Raw genomic sequence first — 24,096 nt, forward strand, 5'->3', positions numbered from 1 at the left:
AAAAACTTTAGAGAAAAATGATTACATAAATGCAGAATGATAATAGTTGAAGACATAATGATTTCTTGTCATCCTTTTATAATAGTGTCTTGAAAATCTATGAACAGAGCTTGTCTTTGAAAAATTATTTTAAATTCTCATAGCTATTGTTTCTTTTTGCATACTGCTGGATCTTGGTTTGCTGTTTGCTAGTCATTAAAACCTAATTTGGATTCCATTATTTCTGTGTAGTGTATTATGTACACCTTAGTTTTAATTCACATTGTCTTTGATAGCTTCTGTTCATGTGTATTATATTCAAGTAAGGTTTATTTGTAAAAATTAGAGTTCCTGGGGCTGGAGCGATAGCACAGCAAGTAGGGTGTTTGCTTGCACGAGGCCAACCCGGATTCGATTCCCAGCATCCCATATGGTTCCCTGAGCACTGCCAGGAGTAATTCCTGAGTGCAGAGCCAGGAGTAACTCCTGTGCATTGTCAGGTGTGACCCAAAAAACAAAACAAAAAAAAAAAAATTGAGTTCCCAAACTTACTTTCTTATAGAAATAATTTGCTGCATGGTGCTTATCTTACCAAATGATCTCACAAAATCTTTTCATATATTTATAATAAAATAGAAGTCAGGGCTGGAGCGATAGCACAGCGGGTAGGGCGTTTGCCTTGCACGCGGCCAACCCGGGTTCGATTCCCAGCATCCTGTATGGTCCCCTGAGCACCGCCAGGAGTAATTCTTTAGTGCAGAGCCAGGAGTAACCCCTGTGCATCTTCAGGTGTGACCCAAAAAGCCACCAAAAAAATAATAATAATAAATAATAAAATAAAATTGAAGTCAGTGAGACCACTTGTTAATTCGTTCAGTTTTTTTGTGAAGCTTCTGTCATGTAATATATATTACCTACCATAATTAAAAGAGTTTTGTTTGTTTTTTTAACCATTAAAGGGAAAAAATTTGTGAGAAACCTACACAGGAAAAGAAACATTTTTCTCAGTTCTTAGATTTCTGTGAGCCCATGCTGTTCTGTCATTGAAAATAAGTTTGAATATTCCAGAGTGACTGTGTTGCAGAGTTGGGCCTGTCTTTCCAGGAAGTTCTTTGGTATACTTGCTGGGATAGAGGGATGCTAGTATTGCTGTCATGGAGTTAGTAGTTTTAGTTTGTGTGGTGAGCAGTCAAGTAAATAGAGAAAAAGATCAGTATTAAAAACTGATAATGAGCAGAGGACTGGGGAAATCTTACATGCTCTTGCCTTGCATGCAGGTAGGGCTCTTGCCTTGCACACTTCCAGCCTGGATTCGATTCCCCGGCATCCCATACTGCTAAGAGTAGTTCCTGAATGCAGAGCCAGGAGTAACCCCTGAGCGTCACTGGGTATGTGGCCCCCCCAAACAAAAAGATAAAGTAGACTGATGATAAGCAATATGATGTGACATGCCATTGTGAGAGTCTTATCCTGGAGCACTGGTCTGAAATGATAAGGATATCTGTGAGGCCACGATAAGAAGGAACAGACATAAAAGTTCAGAATTGCTAAATAATCCACTAAATAAGTAAACCACTCTGGATGGTAAAATTCCTACCATGAATTAGAACGAATGTTTTTGTGAATTTGAAATTTTACAGTTTTGTTTACCTTATAGTTAGTGCAAGATCAGGCATGTTCAGGGTGGTATGGCCGTAGACTGGCAGGATTGGAGCAATAGCACAGCAGGTAGGGCATTTGCCTTGCACTCGGCCGACCTGGGTTCGATCCCTCCATCCCTCTTGGAAAGCCCGGCAAGCTACTGAGAGTATCCCACTCACACTGCAAAGCCTGGCAGGCTACCTGTGGCATATTCAATATGCCAAAAACAGTAACAACAAGCCTCACAATGAAGACGTTACTGGTGCTTGCTCAAGCAAATCGATGAACAACGGGACAACAGTGCTACAGTGCATAGTTTGTGCAATATGAGATACTTTTCTTGTTTTTATGTTTAGATTTTGGGCCACACCTGGCTATGCTCAGGGACTACTCCTGACTCTCTTGGGATTGGCACCAGGTGGGTTCATGGGAGACTCTGGTATCTGGCTTAGAACCCAGGCCTCCTGCATGCTTTGCATGTACCCAGTTTGTTGAGCCATTTTAATAATTTGGGGGAATTATTATAGGTCCAGGAAGCGTGACACAATACTGAAAAAATAGATCAAGTCCTTGTTTATAGAGAACTAATATTTTAGTGGCAATGCGGGTTATAAAAATAATTTTTAAAAACCCTGTGCATTTATTAATAACGCGAAAGACAGTGGTAAATGCTAAGAAGGAAATAAACCAGAAGGCGCTAGAAAGACTGGCTGTTTTCTAAGAAGTGGTCAGGGAAGGTCTGTCTAAAGAGTTGACATTTGAACTGAGACTAAATACCAGAAGGACCCAGCATGTGATGGTCTGGGAAAAGGACATTGCGGGCAAAAGGAACCACAAGGTTTAGTGGCCTTAATGCAGGAGTCAGTTTGATGGGTTTCAGAAGCAAAGAATGCAGCTGAGATTGGTTCCAGCAACGCTGATAAGGAAGGGGGTGGTCAGAGACCTGGTTAGGGAGGAGGATTATAATGTAACCAAGCAGGTACAGCCCTTAGACCATGAGAAGTTTGATTTTTCTTTGGAATGTAGAAGGAAATCACTGGAACATTTAAGTAGTTCCCTATGGTTTATTTATTTATTTTTGTTAATGCCCTCAGGTTTCTATCTAGACAATTGTATAGAAGGTGCAACTGGGAAATGGGATGGGGTGGGGTGAGCTAGAAATGGAGGAATTGTATTTTGAACATGTCATATGTTTTTTGTCTTATTTGGGAGGGATCTCCCAAGCAAGGAGCCTGGAGTCCCCTCAAGGAGACATTCAGCCAACCAGACAGTTTTCAGTACTTAGGTTCAGTTTTGGAACGACCAGGGCCCATGTGGTGATTCTGGGGCCAAGACCTACTGTGTCAGGGATTGAACACGTGTGTATAAGTCATCAGTCCTCAACCCTGACCTGGGTTGTTGAAATTTTTTATTTGGTCCCTGTGAAATTACAAAATTATTCATGATGGGGTTTCAGACATACAATGTTTCAATGCTAATTCCTTCATCACTGTCCACTTTCCTCCATTTATGCCCTCACACAATGTGTTAAATTTTAAATGCTGTCTAACAATTACTAAGCTGTATATATGAATCTGAAATTTAGAAGTCCTGTGTAGAGATTTAAATTTGGGAGTTAGCAACAGCAGTCCATGGGACTGAATGGTAGAGCACTTAGAGAATGTGAATAGAGGATTACTAAAAACTATTACAGTAATTAATATTAACTGTATTAACTGTAGATTAGCTCTTTGACTTTTTTATAGTTGAGTTTATACCCTTTCTAATTTTATTCTTTTTTTTTTTCTTTTTGGGTCACATCTGACAATGCACAGGGGTTACTCCTGGCTCAGCACTCAGGAATCATCCCTGGCGGTGCTCAGAGGACCATATAGGATGCTGGGAATCGAACCCGGGTCGGCCACGTACAAGGCAAATGCCCTACCCGCTGTACTATTGCTCCAGCCCCCTCTAATTTTATTCTTATTAAAATATTACTATTAGGGCCAAAGAGATAGTACTGTGGGTAAGGCACTTGTCTTGCACATGGACAAACCAAACAAATCAAACCAGGTTTGATTCTCAGAATGCTGTATCGTCCCATGAGCCCTGCCAAAACTGATCCCTGAGCACCAAGCCAAGAGTGGACCAAAAATAATAAAGTATATTCTATTGATAACATTGACTTTTAATGACCTGAATTGGAATTTAGGTTTAAATAAAAGTCAGTAGTTAATGATTCTTGCCAAATTAGTGGGGTTTTTTGGTGGTTTTGGTTTTTTGGTTTGTTTTTGTTTTTTTTTTGGGGGGGTTTTTTTTTTTTTTTTTTTTGCTTTTTGCGTCACACCTGGCGATGCACAGGGATTACTCTTGGCTTTACACTCAGGAATCACTCCTGGCGGTGCTCAGGCGACCACATGGGATGCTGGGAATCGAACCCGCACCGACCGTGTGCAAGGCAAACGCTCTACCCGCTGTGCTATCACTCCAGCCCCAAAAATTAGTTTTTAAAAGGATATATATGTTATGATGTGCCAGAAATATAGAGGTGGCTGGCCTAATTTATATGGCCATTTGAAACTATTTGAAAAGTTAGTGTTGCTTGCTGACTCTTTTTTTAAGTTGGCAGGGTTTTGGGGGTTTTTTACATATTTATTCTTATTTCTTTATAGTAAGAGTTAACATAATGACAATTTGACCGTTTTATTGTAAGTAGGAAGAATTCCTTGAGAATACATCCACGTTCTTGGGAGGGAGTGGGTGTTAGGGAAAGGACTACTTTGTAGATGTTTAGCACCCATTCTAAGCATTCTTTCCCATGTGTTCAAACTTCTTTCAAATAAGCAAATACTTACTTGCCAGTTAGCTAGTTAACTTCCTCACCCATCTACAGTTTTGATCCTTTCCCCCCCTGGTAACTAGCAGTCTAGGCCCTTGGCAGAGTCTGTGTTGAAGACCCTTGAGGATTTTGGTCTTTTAGTTGTGCCACTGTGCCTTGTCAGTCTGGATGGACACTGCTTGCCAGCAGGCATTCCGGAAAGGAAATGGGTGACCTCTGGAAATGGCATGGGCCGGAGGAAAATGTCTTACTGTGCTGTTTGATTTACTGCCATAACTTTGTTCACATTTTCTGCAACTTTTCATACTGCTGTACAATTTAAAATTGTCTTCATAGTTTCTAACCCCCTGGGAGGGTAGTGACAGGAGGAACAGCGTGATCTTCCCTTTCTCTTCCTCATAAATGGTACTTGGGGATGGAAGCCCGATTGGTAGAGGCAAGTTAAGGAGCGGCACTGATTATGTTATAACCTTGCGTGGTTCTCTTTCTGGGTTTGTTTTTTTCCTGGTGAAACAAGTACTGTCAGGCATCTTTTCTTACACCCCCAGCTGAAAGAAATTTGCTGACAAACTTCCTTTCAAGCAATTTTTTGAGTGTTAAATGGAGCTTTTACTGATGGCTATTTTTATATGATAAAGCATATTACAGTGTATTTTATGTAATTTATTTTAGATTCTGAGGTTTGAAGACAGTTCTTGGCTCAGCATCACAGATGCCTGGGAAACTTTCAGATCTGGAAAGCTATAAAACATGAACCTGCTTTGAAGTATACACCATATGTGATTGGTTAGACTATACTCGGAATGTCCTATTGGTCAGCAAATGAAAGAGCAGAGCTGTCATTTGACTTCTTTGGCATAAGGTAGCAGCAATTATGTTGAGTGGTGGTGGACAAGCCCAAGCTGCCATATATAAACTCTATAAAAATAAATCTTGCTCAGGTCCCAATAGTTAAGACATTCGGAAAATACATGGGTTCTTTACTTAAATCTTGATTCATTGGATAAAATCATCTATTTTAGTAGAGGTTTTATAAAGCCTGTGTTTTATTGTCTTGGTTATTTTTGTTTCCTTGCATACATTTCTGAAGATAGCTTTTTATTAACTGTAATTATGGGCCAGGCACATGAAAGGTGAAAGTATAAAAATCTGATTTAACTTAATTCCTTAGGATTTCTTAGAATATTGGTTGATACAACATCAATATGGAAAAACATAAAATTTAATAATAAAGTGTGAAGATTCATCATTAGATAATAAACAAGTCCATTGAAAAATTCCCATAATTAAATGTTATTTGCCTTAATTAAAACAACTTTAAATTGTTGTATCACTTGGAACTTTGTGCTTTGATATATCTCATTTGATGCCTTGTTAGGTGAGAAATCATGTATCCACATTTTACAGATGAAGAAGATGATGCCCAGTAAAGTCTGAGTAACTTTCATCAGACTCTGTGACCTGGACCAACAGCTGAACCTATGGTGTAGTGACTTTCATTGAACTAGAGGAGAGGGCAGAGTTGGGGTAGGGGCAGTGGCCATGATAGCGTAAGCCCCTAAAAAGAGCTGTTCTTTAAAAATCAACCTACTGAGACAGAATTTCAGTACTACGTACTAGTTACTTAAAGTAAATAGTTTATTTAGACAAATGCGTAAACAACTCCATTTAAGATATAAAATGTTTTCATCATGCTCCAAAATTCCTGTGTGTCTCTGGATTCTCAGCTCTCACCCCCACCCCACCCTAGGCAATAGTTAATCTTTCACTTGGGGTTAGTTTTGCCAATTCCGGAATTTTGTATCTATAGAAGTGTAACATATGAACTCTTAAATTGAGTTGTTTTGCTCATGTTTTTTTTAAATTTGTCTATATTGGTACGTATAGTTTGTACAACTGGCATATAATATGTATGTATACGAGACCTTGGACAAACGTTGGGTTGTCCTTGCTCCTTCCGCAGGGAGCTTCGGTTTATTAAGTTACTCCCATAATAGTGCCCCTGAGGCACACCCAATTCCATCAAGCACTGATAATCCTATATTGCTTTTATCTTTCCTTTATGCCACTTGCATGGTTTATTTAGCTATGTCCTTTTCGTATAGACACAGGAAGACAGTACATGCTATGCTTTGTAACATGAAGTTGACTCCAAAATAATATTTACTCCTGGGCATTTGTATTTACTTGACTTAAGCCTCAGTTGCCCTTGGTTCCTAGCGCTCCAAGAGCAGGGTCCCAACACAGGGACTGGATGGACCCAGGATAAGCTGTGGGCTACCCTGACATCAAAATGGGCCAGGCCAAGCACCATGATACTAACTATAAGTTAGGAGCATGGTCATGGACAAACTCTGTCATGACCCAAAAAGAGGTAACTGAAAAAGGACCCTGCTGGGGTTAGGAAGACTAACCTGGCCTGAGGACTGGGGTCTGAAACATAGCGAGATGTCCCCAGGAAGAGACAACCTTTAAGCGTAATATATCTCTTACTCTGTTCATACAAAATGACATTGCTAGAAATATATAAAGTAAATTTACTATGATTGTTTTTGGATTACTAGCAGAGGAAGAACAAAGCAATACACCCTTGATGGAATCCCCATCCTTGATCGGATCTCCTAGTAATTTGGAGTGCTGAACCCTCAGATGAGATTTTGTCCTTCAGTTAATCTCCTGAAGGAGGAGCTTTACCTCTGTTTGTTGTTATGACAACAGTTGCAGTCTCAAGAACTCTTATAGTCTAGCCCACCGATGTTCCTAAAGCAGCACACATGTGTTTGGTTTTAACATACTTGCTTGTATTCTCCGATATACATTCTAGCTACCAAGAGTATCCTGTCTGCACGAAGAGCCTGGCAAGCTCCCCGTGGCATATGTGATATGCCAAAAACAGTAACAATAACAGGTCTCATTCCCCTGACCCTGAAAGAGCCTCCAGACGTTGGGAAAGGCAAGTGAGGAGAGGCTGCTAAAATCTCAGGGCTGGGATGAATGGAGATGTTACTGGTGCCCGCTCGAGTAAATCGATGAATATAACAGGATGACAGTGATACAGTGATGTATATGAGACATACATGTGTATATATGTGTTATGCGCGTGTGTGTATCGGTATATACACACACATGCTATGTATGTCTATAGTTTGTCTTGTGTCTGCTCTGTGCAAGGCAAGCACTTTACCTGCTGTACTATCTCCAGCCCTTAGTTTGTTCCTTTTTATTGAGTATCATTCCATTGCATGAAAAACACTGTTTATTCACTTATTCAGTGATGTTTCTGGATTGACCCTCTAATCAGTAACCATAGTCATTTATGTACATTTTTGTGAGGACCTATATTTTTATATTTTGGGGTAAATACTTTAAAATTGAATGATAGGCTACATTTATGTTCTGCGTGTGTGTGTATATATATATATATATACATATCATATACACATGTATATGTAACTTTCATGTAGCTATCAGTTTCTCAAAGTGATTGTACTTTTTATTTGCTACCGATGATGTATGACAGTTCCTCTTGCTACACATCCTTTATAATGCTATGTTTTGGTTTTTGTTTTGATTTTATATTGGGACCACATCCAGTGGTGCTCAGGGCCTACTTCTCCTGGCTCTAAGCTCAGGGATCATTCCTGGGAGGACTCAAGGGGTCTTATGGTACCAGGGATTGAACGTAGGCCAACTGCATGCAAGGCAAATACACTACCAATTGTACCATTGCTCCAGCCCCTAAAAACACTTTTTTTTTTCCTTTTGGTGGGGTTTGTGGTGGGGGAAGATGTTCCCCAGCTGTACACAGGAACTAAGGCCACTGCCTGTGATGTTTTTGATGCTGGGGGGCCAGTGTCACACATCTGGCACTGCAAGGACAGTTGGGAGTGAGGGGGGCTTGTGACACCAGAGACCAAACTCAGAATCTCACATATTAAAGATACGTGATCCAGTCCTTCAAGGTCTCTCCTCAGTCCTCTTAGCAGCACTTTCATTATTATCAGGTTTTTTTTTTTGTCATTCTAGTGTGGATTAGTATTCCTTTGTAGTGTTAATTTACATTTTCAATTATATGCAAACCTACAATTACCTCAAAATTAAAAGTTTAAAAGTTTTAACTATTTTTATTTTTAGCTACTTAGAGCTATAATTTAGAAATTTTTAATAAGAAGACCCCCAAAGTGCTTATTTAAAAGTCTCTAAAATTCTAAACATGCTAGTCTACATGGTTAGTGAATGTTAGACTGAAATATGACTTGGTTCTATAGGAGACTTTCTCAGAGTGGCCAGCACTACCCGCTTGTGAGGATGGAAGTAACCTTGGGGCAGGGAAAGTAACCTTGGGTGCAATTGAGGTAGCGTATTTTGGTTTGTTTGCTTAGAGAAGGTCAGCTTCCATTCCAAGTGGGTGCTTAGTGATTGTTTTTGTCTTTTTTTTTTTTTTTTTTTGTCGGGGGAGGGAGGGAGGATAGGCCAAGTAAGTTTGAGCCTCTAATATAGAAAAAGAAAAGGTAGGTTGTATGGTATGCTCTTCTTTTATGGTACTTGTTAAAGACATTTATATTATAAACAAAGTCCTGATTAGTAAGAACTATTGTTTCCATCAGAATGGGTGCAGTGGACAAGCGTGGTAAGGTAATTCTATTGACATTGAGTACTGGGACTGGTTTCTAAGGTCTTTGGGTCAGTGTTAGAATATGTGTTTCATACACACTTGTCAGTCCAGCAGATAGGTATCTACTAGTCATGTGCAAAACATGTATTTTTACCAAGAGGACATAATCCTTGCTTTTAGGCCACTAGAGATCTAAAGAGACAAATAAGAAAGTGGACTTTTATTTCATGGTACTACTATAAGTGGAGTCTGTCAGAGGGGACCTAAATCTAATACAGTCTGAGGTAGTAATTCTTAGGGGAAGCTTTCTGGGTGCTGTTAACTTAGCCTTAGTTTTTAAAAAATGCATAAGCCTTAACTTAAGCTTCTTGGGGGGTGAGAGTCACTTATTAAATATAAAGCACAGAGTGAAGACATGCAGAAATCTTCAATACTTTTAGATGTTTGTCGTTTGATGTGTGTGTGTGTGTGTGTGTGTGTGAGCGCGCGCGCGCGCGTGTGTGTGTGTGTTGATGCATTTATTGGGGGTAGGTGACCCATACTCATTGGTAGTTGGAGTCATTCCCAGTGGTGTTCAGGGGACCATGCTGAGCTCAAGTCAAATCTGGGACTCCTGCTTATACATTCATACATTTATGGTTGTTTACTTCTTTGTGGGGGAGGGTTAATAGGCTACACCGGCAGTGCTCAGGGGTTATTCCTAGCTCTGCTCAGGAGTGACCCCTGTCTGTGTTTGGGGAACCATTTGTGATGCTGGGGTTCAATAGGCCACATGCAAGTACTTTACCCCGGTACTATTTCTCTGGCTCATTATGGTGGTTTGTTTCTTAAGTGAACACAGAGTAGCAGTCTTCTGATAGGAGATGAATAAAAACTATGCAAGTATCTGTGAGTAGGCTGCCTCATGTCACCACTCCTGTATAGTTTGAAATATCACTGAAAGTTGAAAACAGGAAAATCTGTTACGTTTCTGTCTTATTTCCTATGTTCTCTGGCAAAGACATGTTCTAGGGCTGCTACCTCCTGGAATTGTTATTTTCTGAAAGATCCTGAAGAAATGTCTTTTGGGGTCTGGATAGCTAGCGCAGAGGGAAAGGCACATGCCTTGCACACAGCCAGCACAGGATCAATCCTCATACATACGGGATACATGTTTCACTACATTTTCTGTTTTGTTTGTTTTGTTATTGTTGTTGTTGTTGTTGTTGGGTCACACCCGGAGATATTCAGGAGTTACCTCCTGGCTCTGCACTCAGGAATTCATCGTCATTATCATCATCCCATTGATTGTCGAATTTCTTGAGCGGTCTCATTAACGTCTCCACTCCTCGTAGCCCTGAGATTTTAGAAGCCTCTCCTTACTCGTCCTTCCCAACAATGCTGCATTGGAGGCTCTTTCAGGGTCAGAGGAATGAGACCCAGCATTGCTACTGATGTTGGCATATGAGTACGCCCCGGGGAGTTTGCAAGGCTCTCCCATGTGAACAGGAAACTCTCAGTAGCCTGCTGGTTCTCCCAGCGGGAGAAGTAGGCTATAAGATGTCTCATGGGCAAGAGACTCTCAGCATCAAGCGCTTCCAGGAGATTGGTTTTAAGTCTCTGGATGTCGGCTGTTGATGGGATTATAGGCCGTTGATGGGGGGTGACGGGGGGGGGGGGTGGGGGGAATAGTCCCTGGGTGTGACTGCCTAGCTGCTGGGAAATGGGAAATGTGGGCGGAAGAGGCCCAGTTCTGATCTGAGCAGGCTTGGAGGTCTCAGCCCCGGGTCCCACACACCTACTCGGGAATTATTCCTGGTAATTACCCCTGGCTCAGGGGACCATATGGGATGCTGGGAATCAAGCCCCGGTAGGTCAGGTGCATGGCAAGTGCCCTACCCGCTATACACCTCTTCAGCCCCTGATTCACCAATCCGAGCCTCAGCCCAGGCCTTACAGATCTTTCTTTTTCATTTGTTAAAATGAGTTCTATTGAGAACTCTGTAGATTCACTTGCAGTTGTTAAGACCACAGAGATCCCAGTTCCTCCCATGGTAACATCTTGTAAAACCACAGTGACATCACATCCAGGATGTTTTCATTGGCACAATTAAAGTATAGACTAGATTCCATCACAGACTCCCTCCTCTTGTCATCTTGTAATCAAATCTATTCCACCTCTCTTCCTTAAATATAGGCAACTTCTAGCCTATTCTCCATTTATGTATCAACTGTTTGCTCCATTTTATTTTATTTTTTTTTATAATTTATTTATTTTTAATTAGAGAATCACCGTGAGGGTACAGTTACAGATTTATACACTTTTGTGCTTATACTTCCCTCATACAAAGTTCAGGAACCCATCCCTTCACCAGTGCCCATTCTCCACCACCCGTAAACCCAGCGTCCCTCCCACCCTCCCCACTCCCATCTCCGCCCCACCCCACCCTGCCACTGTGGCAGGGCATTCCCTTCTGTTCTCTCTCTCTAATTAGCTGTTGTGGTTTGCAATAAAGGTGTTGAGTGGCCGCTGTGCTCAGTCTCTAGCCCTCATTCAGCCCGCAACTCCCTTCCCCCACATGGCCTTCAACTACAATGTAGTTGGTGATCGCTTCTCTGAGTTGCCCTTTCTCCGGAATGTGAGGCCAGCCGCGAAGCCATGGGGTCAACCTCCTGGTACTTATTTCTACGGTTCTTGGGTATTAGTCTCCCACTCTGATATTCTATATACCATAGATGAGTGCAGTCTTTCTATGTCTGTCTCTCTCTTTCTGACTCATTTCACTCAGCATGAAACTTTTCATGCCCATCCACTTAACTACAAAATTCTTGACTTCCTTTTTTCTAACAGCTGCATAGTATTCCATTGTATAGATGTACCAAAGTTTCCTCAACCAGTCATCCGTTTTGGGGCATTCGGGTTTTTTCCAGATTCTGGCTATTGTAAACAGTGCTGCGATGAACATACATGTGCAGATGTTGTTTCGATTGTACTTTTTTGATTCTCTGGGATATATTCCCAGCAGTGGTATTGCTGGGTCAAATGGGAGCTCAACCTCTAGTTTTCTGAGAATCGTCCATACTGTTTTCCAAAAGGGCTGAACTAGCCGGCATTCCCACCAGCAGTGTAGAAGGGTCCCTTTCTCCCCACATCCTCTCCAACAGCGGTTGCTTTTGTTCTTTTGGATGTGTGCCAGTCTCTGTGGTGTGAGGTGGTATCTCATGGTTGTTTTGATCTGCATCTCTCTGATGATTAGTGATGCAGAGCACTTTTTCATGTGCCTTTTGGCCATTCGTATTTCTTCCTTGGTAAAGTTTCTGTTCATTTCTTCGCCCCATTTTTTGATGGGGTTGGATGTTTTCTTCTTGTAGAGTTCAACCAGTGCTTTATATACCATTGATATCAACCCCTTATCTGATGGGTATTGTGTAAATATCCTTTCCCATTCTGTGGATAGTCTTTGTATTCTGGTCACTGTATCTCTTGCGGTGCAGAAGCTTTTTAGTTTAATGTAGTCCCATTTGTTGATCTCTGTTTTTACTAGATTGCTTAGTTCCGTGTCACCTTTGAAGATACCTTTATCTTCAATATTGTGGAGGGTTTCGCCGACCTTGTCTTCAATGTACCTTATGGTTTGTGGTCTAATGTTGAGGTCTTTAATCCATTTTGATCTGACTTTTGTGCATGGTGTCAGGTCAAGGTCTAAACCCATTTTTTTGCATGTGGTTGTCCAGTTGTGTTTGCTCCATTTTATTTTCATTGCTGAAGAGTATTTCAGCAAACTTAAGATACTGTTTACTTGAGATTATAATAATTGATGAACACTTCTGACTGTAAACAAACAGTTTGATCTACACATTGAACATCCTACAAAAACTGTCTCACTTGTGTTTTAGTTGTTTTCCATTTTTTTCATTATAGTTGTGGGGTGATATCTAGCGATGCTAGTAGGGCCACACATTGCTGATCCATGGCACCCTGTATGGTCCTTCAAGCCCCGCCAGGAGAGACCCCTGAGCATGTCTGGGTCTGGCCCCAGAAAACAAACAACCTCACCAAGTGGTTTCTCAGGACCTGTGAAACTACCTCGGTTTCTGTATCTAATTACAGTGACAGGAGTGGCAAGTATTGCTTAATTAGAACTAGTCTCAGGCTCTTCACTTTACCATCTCATGATTTGTTACTGAAAAATAAACATTCAAAACTCTGTCCTTGGGCTAGAGCTATAGTACAACGGATAGGGCGTTTGCTTTGCACGCGGCCAGCCCAGGTTCGATCCATGGCATCCCATATGGTCCCCAAGCACTGCCAGGAGTAATTCCTGGGTGCAGAGCCAGGAGTAACCCCTGACTGGGTGTGACCCAAAAAGAAAGAAAAAAAAAAAACCTCTGTCCTTATGAGGTATGACTTAGGGGGAAGCCATCAACAATCACTTAAGAATTAAACAGGAAAAGAATTTATTATAATTTATTATGTGGGTGTATTTGCAGCTCCGTTTATTTTTAAACTCAAGGGCTATTCCTGGCGTAGTGCTCAGGAGTCACTCCTGGTGGCTCAGGGGCACCATCTGGTTTTGGGGCTCAGACCCAGACTTTCTACAGTAGCAAAGCCCCTCAGCCATTGTGCAGCTCCTTATTTTTGGATTTTGTTTTTGTTTTTGTTTATTTTTTTTTATTTTGGGCCACACCTGGTGATGCTTAGGAGTTACTCCTGGCTCTGCACTCAGGAGTCACTCCTGGCGCTCAGAGGACCAACCATATTGGGAGCAAACACATTCCCCGCTATACTCTCTCTCTGGCCCCAGAAATAACCCTTGTGACACAGATGTAAAACCTGATATTGGCTTTTGGATGAGACTGAATTTATCAGTAACTTTCCTGTGATTCCACATTATTCCTCTGTCACTGAAATGCCCTGCTCTTGATTCTGCTTTGCGGCTTTCATAACCTGTCTCAAGTGCTGCTCCTAAATGCCACGGTCTGCTCTGCCATCTTGTGGCCACAGTGTGCAGTCATTGCTGCTGTCACTGGTATAGAGCCTCAGCCTACACTTGGTATAATTGGATGGGCTCTAAATTCAGACTTTCGGAATTGAACCCCATGCCACTGCTTCCTTCCTGATAGCTCATTAAACTAAGGTTACATCATTTTCTCAAGGATTTATAAGTATTATAGCTGTAAACTTAATGTCTTACATCTTCTTACATAGTTATTGGAGTAAATTAATTTAATGCAAATGCTGAAAACATTGCATGGTACACTTAGCTACCATTACCCTCATTTTAATTGCTTTAAATAATGTATTTTATTTAATGACATAAATGCTCCAACTGGTTGACTATAGCCTAACTTCTAGGTTCATTATGTATGTACGTTGTTACAACATATTTTTTAATTTACTTGAAACTTTATTGTTTAATGAGTTAAGAAAGATAGTAACATGTGCATGCTACTTGTTTCAAAGTGAGTAAATATGGAAATAACTAAGCACAAAAGTGGAAATTTTTTTTTAATTTTTCATTGAATCACAGTGAGATACACAGTTACAGGGTTGTTCAAGATTGGGTTTCAGTCATGTAATGTTCCAACACCCATCCCTCCACCACTGTACATTTCCCACCATTAATGTCCCCAGTTTCCCTCCCCACCCCACCCCCGGGCCTTTTTAATTGTTTTTGAATTTATGAAATGAACTTTGTTCGGAAAATGCATTGCTAACTATACTTAGTGTTTATTGCCAATATAAGGCATTATCTAAGTTCTACTTTCAGCTGTTCCTTTTCCCTTCCTGTTATCTGTATCAGGATAAGGCACTTGCTTTGCATGTGGCTGACCCTTGTGTGATCATCCAGGTACTGACAGGAGTAGCCCTGGAGTATCACCAGATGTGACCCAAAAACCTAAAAAGGAAGTAAAATAAAGATATATGAATATATGTCTGGGGGGAAGGATTGGCACAGTACTCAGGGCTCACTCCTGCCTTGTTGCTCAGGGGTCACTCCTGGCAGTATTTGGGTGACTATATGCAGCATCAAGGATTGACCTGGGCTTGAGGACATGCAAAGCATTCACCTACTTCCTGTACTATCTCTCTGACCCAATGTTTATATATCCTGAACACATTTTAGTGTGTTTTTTAGTTCTGTCTCTCTGTCTCTGTTGATCTCAGTGCTCAGAAATTATTGCAGTACAAGGATAGAACCAGGGTTGGCCCCGTGCAAAGTAAGTGCTTTAACCATTGTGCTATCTTTCTGGCCCTCCACTACAGTTGTTTTTTTTTTTTTCCTTTTTGGGTCACACCCAGCAATGCACAGGGATCACTCCTGGCTCTGCACTCAGGAATTACCCCTGGCGGTGCTTAGGGTACCATATGGGATGCTGGGAATCGAACCCGGGTCGGCTGTGTACAAGGCAAACCTTACCTGCTGTGCTATCACTCCAGCCCTCTCCACTGAATATTTTATTCTGCCCAGTTTCCCCTATTGTTAAATGGCGGCATAAGATAGCAAAAAAAAAAAAAAATGCTTATTTTGGTTGTAATATTATTTTCATTCTTTTTATTTATAGTACAATAATGACTGGAACGATAGCACAGTGGGTAGGACATTTGCCTTGCACGCTGCCGACCCGGGTTTGATTCCTCCATCTCTCTCAGAGAGCCTGGCAAGCTACCAAGAGTATCCCTCCCACACAGCAGAGCCCGGCAAGCTACCTGCAGCAATATGCCAAAAACAGTAACAACAAGTCTCACAATGGAGATGTTACTGGTGCCCGCTCGAGCAAATCAGTGAACAACACAGTGAACAACGACAGTGCAGTGCTGATGATTAATTCTATTCGTATTCCTTTTTTTTTTTAGATTATATCTGTAGGACAAATTGCCACAAGAGTCTTAATTTAAAGTACGCAAATGTTTTTTATGACTTTTGAAATGTTTTCCACATTTTTGTTCAGAAGAGTAAGGCTTTCCCCACAAAGAGTTAATGCTCTTTAATGCTATTAAATCCTAGTTGCTAAGAGCTTTCCTCCTACAACATTGTACTGTAATGTTTGTTACTTTTGGCTTGTTACTTTCTGGGGCAGAGTGAAATAGAACAGACACACACAGATAAATAAATGGAGTAAGGCCATGCTGAGTGGACTCAGGGTGCTAGGAGAAGTCTAAGAAGAACTGGCATCACCGAATAGTAGGACTAGTCTGGAACCACTTCCTGGAGGGAGAACAATACAAAGATATCTGAATTTGAAATAATTGACGCTTGTTTTTCTTTCTTATGTTTATCATTCCCAAAACATGTCTTGCCTAGACTATTTAATACCTGCCACTTATATGATACAGTAGAAATAACACATAAATTTGGAGAATCATTTCATGATTTGAACTTTATGTCCTTACATATAAAATATAAATAACCCTGCAGAGAGTTGGGAGGGTTATAGAAAATGTAGACTATCTGCAGCATTATTTCAGTACAGATCAGAGAGAGAAGAGCTAAATATGAATAAAGCACGTAAATATGAATAAATACACGTAATATGAATAAAGCACGTAAATATGAATAAATACACGTAAATATGAATAAAGCACGTACCTGGCATGTAAGCTAAGACTAAGAGTCACTCTTGGTTTTACCATTGCATCATGCCTGAAGCAAAGTATCTACTTACCAAAACATCTGCTTGCCTTTACGTATTGTAATGATTAATTGTATTCATATTGAATAGAAGTGCTAACTTTTTCGGTGCCCTGGTCCTATAGTCAAAGCCACTTCCTCATCTCCAATGTAAAACCTAGTCTTTGGCGTGAGCATCAATAGGCTAGCTTCTTTTGTCTTTCCTTCTTTCCTTTCTTCAGCCCATGCTGCTTGCCAACTACCATGGTAGGTGCAGGACGTGGGAAAACACTCAAGGCACTATACTTGCCCTCAGTTGTCTTACTGGCTAACTAGAGAAGTTCAGTAGTAATCAGGTTACTACGCTTCTGGTTGGTTGGTTGGTTGGTTGGTTGGTTGGTTGGTTGGTTGGTTGGTTGGTTTTTTGGTAATTGGATGTGGGAGGTGGTGGGAATCAAACCCAGATTTCCTGTATGTGAGGCAAGTGCTCTTGACTCACTCTGCCACATCCACAACCTTAGGTGTAGTACAGTGAGATAATTCAGTTTTTCCAGTGGCTGCTCTCATTATTTATCATCATCTGGAAGTTTTCCTTTAATACCAGTGCTCAGACTGGAGAGAGAAGTACAGGGGTTAAGGTGCTTGTCTTGCATGCTGCTAGTCCAATACTTCGCTCCCCGTGTGGTCCCCCAAGACTCCCCAGGAATGACTCCTGAGTGCAGAGCCAGGTAAACCCTGAGTACCACCAGGTGTGCACACCTCCTCTGAGAAAGAGAGACAGACAGACAGACAGACAGAGCACATCCTAAAGTCATAAAGAAGACCTTTGAGATCGACACATTTACTCTGTAAATATTTAGATCTTATGTTCTATGAAATACACTTTTTTAAAAGTTAAATATCCAGGGGCTGGAGTGATAGCACAGCGGGTAGGGCATTTACCTTGCACGCGGTCAACCCAGGTTCGATTCCCAGCATCCCATATGGTCCCCTGAGCACCGCCAGGAGTGATTCCTGAGTGCATGAGCCAGAAGTAACCCCTGTGCATCGCCAGGTGTGACCCAAAAAGCAAAAAAAAAAAAAAAAGTTAACTATCCAAAGGCAAGCTAGGAAAAAGTATTTGCTAATTGAATGACACAGTAATATAGGTAACTTACAAGCTTTTACAAATCAATAAATAAAAGTGAGCATCCTATTTGATATATGAAAAAAATATATATGAACAAAGAAGCCATTTTCCAATGGGAAAAAAATAGGAATGATTGCTAGACATGGAAGCTGCTGAATCAGAGTGGGGTGGGTTGTTTTTTTGTTTTCTGGGTTTTTTTTTTTTTCTGTTTGTTTGTTTTGCATTTTTTACTTTGAAACCAATACAGACAATGATACCTAATGTTGACCTGGGACACTGGTAACATTCCTGATAGGGGAGAAAACTTGTTACTGTGTATCTGGAGAACATATTAATCATAATTTATAAAGTTGTTAGAGTTTTGTTTTGTTTTGTTTTGTTTTGGGGGCCCATTCCCAGTGGTATTCAGTACTTACTCCTGGTTCTGCACTTAGAGATCACTTCTGGCAGGGCTCAGGGGACCCTGTGGGGTGCCAGGGATCGAACTAGGGTCAGCTGCACACAAGGCAAATGCCCTACCCATTGTACTGTCTCTCCAGCCCTAAAAATTGTATGTGCTAAGGATTGAACAAGGCTGGGGAAGGGTGGTGGGATTCAGTTGTAGGGGCAGGGAATACCACTGAACTACATCCCCAGCTCAAATGTTAAAATGCAGCTGCTTTGGGGCCTTCTAACGCCACAAGGAAAAATTATACCTGGAAAGATACAATTGTCTGTAATGCTTTAAAAAAGAAAAGATGGGTTGGAGTGATAGCACAGCAGGTAGGGCATTTGCCTTGCATGTGGCCGACCCAGGTTCAATTTCCAGCATCCCATATGGTCCCCCGAGCACTACCAGGAGTTGTTCCTGAATGCAAAGCCAGGAGTAACCCGTGAGCATTTCCAGGAGTGACCCCAAAAAGGAAAAAAAAAATTTCAAGAAAAGAAAAAAAAACGTAAATTAAAAATCTTTTTCTTGGGGCTGGAGCAATAGCACAGCGGGTAGGGAGTTTGCCTTGCATGTGGCTGACCTGGGTTCGATTCCCAGCATCCCATATGGTCCCCTGAGCACCACCAGGGGTAATTCCTGAGTGCAGAGCCAGGAGTAACCCTTGTGCATCGCTGGGTGTGATTCAAAAAGGAAAAAAAAAATCTTTTTCTTGATGTATACTGAATTTTTTTTCCTTCTTTTGCAAAAAATTCCTTCCAAGGGTTAGGGACATGTCTTAAAGGCATTGATTGTGGAAGTCTCTGTTCTATCTCTCACACCACAGGTTCCCTTGAGCACTGCCAAGAGTAGTGTCCATGCACTCTGGGTGTGCCTTTTCCCCTAGAAGGAAAGAATATACACTAGATGTGTAGATACTACCACAGGGGATACTCTCTGCTTTATATACTCCATAATGTAACTACTATATAACTTTTTTTTTTTTTGCCTTTCGGGTCACGCCCTGCAATGCACAGGGGTTATTCCTGGCTTTCCACTCAGGAATTACTCCTGGTGGTGCTCAGGGGACATATGGGATGCTGGGAATTGAACACGGGTTGGCCGCGTGCAAGGTAAACACCCCACCCCCTACCCGATGTGCTGTTGCTCCAGCCCTAACTTTTTTTTTTTCTTAATCTGAAAAACAGCAGCGGCCAGAGTCAGAGATAGGACAGAAATAAGGTGCTTACTTGCAAACAGCCAGTGCATTTTCTCTTGCACCACATATGGTCCCCTGCGCACTTACAGGAGTGACCCCTGAGCATAGAGCCAAGAGTAAGCCCTGAGTACCACCAGGTGTGGCCCCAAAACAAAAACAAAATAGGGTCCAGAGAGATATAAAGGGGTCATATTGCTTGCTTGCTTTGCATGCAGCCAACACTGCCAGATGTAGGTCCCAACCCAACCCCCACCCAAAATAAAATTAAAATTTACATTAACAAAGCAAAATAAAAGTCCATATGAAGTCCTGTCCTGGATCAGTGGAATCAAGAAGAAGTTGGGGCCAGGAAAATGAATTTTTATCTTCAGTTATGACAGGTGTAGATTGTGTGATTTGGAATCAAGACAAAACTAAAATGAGGTTAGGTATGAGAGCATTTTGGAAATATATACAGGGAGTAAATTCCCACTGTGTAGGTGTGAAGGAGGAGGAAGGAGCATAATCAAAAAGGATTTTGTATTTTGTAAATTATGCTGAATAATCTATTATAAAAAGTAGGGAGATTGAGATCCCTTTGAGTAGAATATAATAACTCAAACATAATAACTCAGTGTTTGATAAATTAGGTTGTGGTTTTTTTTTCTCTTTGGGTCACACCTGGCAATGCACAGGGGTTACTCCTGGCTCTGCACTCAGGAATTACCCCTGGCGGTGCTCAGGGGACCATATGGGATGCTGGGAATCGACTCGGGTCAGCCACATGCAAGGCAAACGCCCTACCTGCTGTGCTATTGCTCCAGCCCCAACATATTTTTTTAAGTTAATTCATTTTCCTTATTGTGAGGGTAGCCCATATCCAGCAGTTCTTGGGACTTACTACCAGTTCTGTGCTCATGGGTCACTTTGGTGCTTGGGGGACCGTATACAATGCTGGGGATCAAACTGGGATCAGCCGTTTGCAAGGCAAGCACCTTATCCCTTATCCCCTGTATTATCTCTTTGCCTCAGGGTAGCTCATCTTTAAAGTGTAACACATATGCATTCTTATTAAGGATTTCCTTTCAGAGTCTTTTGTTATTTCACTTTTATGTTTTAAAATACATTTAATATTTTAAAATGCAAGAGCAAAAAAAAATACTATGAAACTAATATCCAAGGACAGAAAAAACGGGCCAGGAGGACTGGTCAGTGGTTAGAAGCTTGCCACAAGTGTGTGGGGGTCGAAAGTCAGTTACGATAGAGAAGGGACCAGTATGATAATAATAGAAACTGAGTGTTGAAAGTAAGTAAAGGGATATATCTGATAACCCCTCAGTAGTTTACTGCAAATCATAATGCCCAAAAGGAAGGGGGGAGGGGGAGGGGAGATAGGGAGAGAAAGGAGAGAGGGAGGGAGAGGTAGAGAGGAGGAGAGGAAAAGTGCCTTTCATGGGGGCTGGGGGGCCCAGGGGTGTGCAGGAGGGAAATTGGAGATATTGGTAGTAGGAAATGCACTTGTGAAGAAATGGGTGTTGGAACATTATATGAGTGAAACCCGATCATGAACAACTTTGTAACTATCTCACTGTGGTTCCATTTTAAACAATAAAGTTTTAAAAATGCAAGAATGTTCAAAATAGCAATTTCTAAGTATAATTTTGTGACTTTTTTTTCCAGAGTGCTCATTTGGCCATGATAGATACCCTAATGATGGCTTACACTGTAGAAATGGTCAGTGTCGAGAAAGTAATTGCGTGTGCGCAACAGTATTCGGCTTTTTTTCAAGCCACAGATCTACCCTATGATATTGAAGATGCTGTCATGTACTGGATCAATAAGGTAGGAATATGTACACACTGAATTAAAAATGAGTGTCTTACAACCAGGAAAGGTGAAATCCTTGTTTAGACATTGCCGTGCTATATAGACCGAGTGTCTTGTTCACCTAGATTTATTTGTGGAAATGTTGAACCGCTCTGTGGTAGTAGTGAGGTAGGGCCATTTGAGGTGACAGGTGATGATGGGGACCTCTTGGGTGTAGAATAGCCGGACCTATATAACAGATGTCTTGAGAGAGTCCCTTTACTCTCCACCACATGGGAGGTTTCGGCAAAAATCAAGCCAGATCCTTACCAGTACCAAATTCACTGTGTTGAATTTGATTGATCTTGGATGTCCAAGAATCAAACCAGGGTCAGCTATATGCAAGGCAAGCACCTAGGTCCCTGTTCTATTTTTCCAACCCCCAAGTTTTTGTATTTGTTATTTTCCAACAAAGAGTGTCTTGTCTTTAGGTCTCAGCTTCTCATTACTTCTTTAGAGACCTTCTCTGATAGAACCATTCTTTCCAAAATAGATCTCCCAGCTCTTATTTTCTACTTACATATTATTTCTGGGCACTACACCAGTGATGCTCAGAAACCACTACCAGTAACACAGAGGATCAAATCTAGAGCTCCTACATGCAGAAAGTGTGTGCTCTGATTGCTTGAGCCTTCTCCCTGAGCACAGCCATTCGTGGCCCACAGAACAAAACAAAAAATGCTCTTTAGAGCAAGTATAGCAGGTAGCCACTTACACTGCATATGCCGGGATTGATCCCTGAGCAGAGCCAAAGTGAACCCTGAGCACAGCTGGGTATGGCTCTAAAACCAAAATTTGTTTTTTTTTTTTTTTTTTACTTTTAAGCAAAAATTTGTTTACTAAATGATTATTACTAAATAATAAGCATTAAGACTGAGTGAAGTTAGTACCTCTTTTCTCTAGTACTGCAGATAGTTTCCAACATATAACAGGTATTCAACAAGTATTTGAAAAATTAATGAATTCTTTTTTTAGGAGAGAAAACAAATTATCTGTTGTAAACTAATTTTCCTGATTGGTAAAATGAAATTTCCATTTGAGTGATATTGATACTTGATAACAGAATCTGACAAAGGCTCTTAAGATGATTATTTTATATTTAAACGTACCATTATTTTAATTTTTTCTTTAATTTTGAAGGTAAACGAACACTTGAAAGACATAATGGAGCAAGAACAGAAGTTGAAAGAACATCACACAGTTGAAGCTCCAGTAGGTCAAAAGGTAAAAACAGCCTTTATGAGATTCTGTTTGTTCACATATTCACAATCTGGAGCAGTTTTAATAGTTGTATTCATTAAAATGCTTTCCAGTGGTAGCTGTATCCCAGAATGCTATGCAACATATACTTAGTAGAAATAGAAGAGAAATTGTATTCGCGCGCACTCACGTGTGTGTGTGTGTGTGTGTGTGTGTGTGTGTGTGTGTGTGTGTGTGTGTGTGTGTGTGTGTGTGTGTGTGTGTGTGTGTGTGTGTGTGTGTGTGTGTTGTTAGGGTTCAAACCCAGGACTCATATGTGAGGCTTGGCTTTACTGTCAAGCCACATCCCAGTTCCCTTTGTCTTTAAAAGAAGTAGAATTATACTTTTTGAAAACCACTAAAGAGTAAAATAGCACTTATGTCCTATTAATGTAAGTACTTGCTTTCTTGCTATATAGACTACAAAAATATTAAATGGAAAGTATTGCCAACTAGTGTTTCTTCCCTGCTCTCTCTAATTAGTTGAAGTTATTTTGTTGAAAAAAACGACCTTGTTCAGTGCTGTATTCGTATTTGCTTTTTCTGCACACTTATTTGAAATAATCTTCTTTACCCTTTGGGAAGAATATTGCCTTGCCATACATGATCTACTTCTGCTTATTGTAATGATTGCAAATTCAGCCCTGGACTCATTCTACTTCCCTTTTGTGATTTTTCTTTTGTCATACAAATTTCCTTGCATGATTCTAGAACCTGAATAAAAAATTTTACTGCTAAAATACACAACATATCTTGGTATTCTGAAAATAAAAATGTATACTGGGAAAAAAAGGGGGGACAATAAAGTGGTGGTCTTTATCACTGAAAATATATTTTTCACTGCAGCATTAATGTCTAAAAGATATGTGAACTATAAGTTTGGAGCTCCACATTAGAAGCTTTAGTAACATGTTTATTGAAAATCTTTCTGATAACTTTACTTTTACCTTTTGCTTTCCCTTTTTTTTCTCCCTGCTTTCTCTGAAGTCTCCTTCCAAATGGTTTTGGAAACTGGTTCCAGTAAGTTTACCCAGCTATTTCAATTTGCTTTCCAGAATTGTAATTGTAGGGGTTAATGCCTTTGCTGCTGTATCATTTGATACAATGCATAGAGATTGGATTTTAAGGTATTTGATTATACATGGAAAATGGAAAAATTAAATAAAACCTAACCAAAGTATGGAATAGAAGTTCAAAAAAAAATTTAAGGGGTACACATCCTTTTGCTTATCTTGTCAATATTCCCAGACTAGGGGTCGGAGAGAGAGTACAGCAGCGAGGGCACTTCCTTGCATGCAGCTGACCCAGGTTTGGTTTCCAGAACCCCCTATGGTTCCCCAAGCACACAGCCAGGATTGAGCCTGGAGCACTGCCGGGTGTGGCCCAGAAAATCGGGGAAAAATACTTCCCAGACTAGATTTTTAAAGTGTGAATATAGATAACCATGACTGTAGCTCAGCAGTAGAGCTGTCCTCGTGTGTGGGCCATGAGTCCTATCCCTGGTACCATGAAATAGATAAAAACCAAGTGTGAATATGGGGGGGTCCTAATAAATTTAGTAAAAGTATGAGTTACACGGATAAGTAATTTGTATTTTATAAGCTATTTTTGAA

General features: G+C 40.8%; 1 protein-coding gene across 4 annotated transcripts in view; it reads left to right on the forward strand.

Annotated features, from left to right (window-relative positions):
- CAMSAP2 (calmodulin regulated spectrin associated protein family member 2) overlaps window positions 1–24,096 on the forward strand; it is an 83,217-nt gene that overhangs the window by 31,424 nt on the left and 27,697 nt on the right. For 2 of the 4 annotated variants that reach the window (XM_055144327.1, XM_055144328.1), the window contains exons 3-5: window positions 21,059–21,220; window positions 22,385–22,468; window positions 23,471–23,503. In XM_055144327.1, the coding sequence (XP_055000302.1) occupies window positions 21,059–21,220; window positions 22,385–22,468; window positions 23,471–23,503 (279 nt within the window). The remainder of the gene's footprint in view (window positions 1–21,058; window positions 21,221–22,384; window positions 22,469–23,470; window positions 23,504–24,096) is intronic. The other 2 variants (XM_055144329.1, XM_055144330.1) reach the window with 1 other exon arrangement.

The sequence above is a fragment of the Sorex araneus genome, chromosome 7, assembly GCF_027595985.1.
Source record: "Sorex araneus isolate mSorAra2 chromosome 7, mSorAra2.pri, whole genome shotgun sequence".
NCBI lineage: Eukaryota > Metazoa > Chordata > Mammalia > Eulipotyphla > Soricidae > Sorex > Sorex araneus.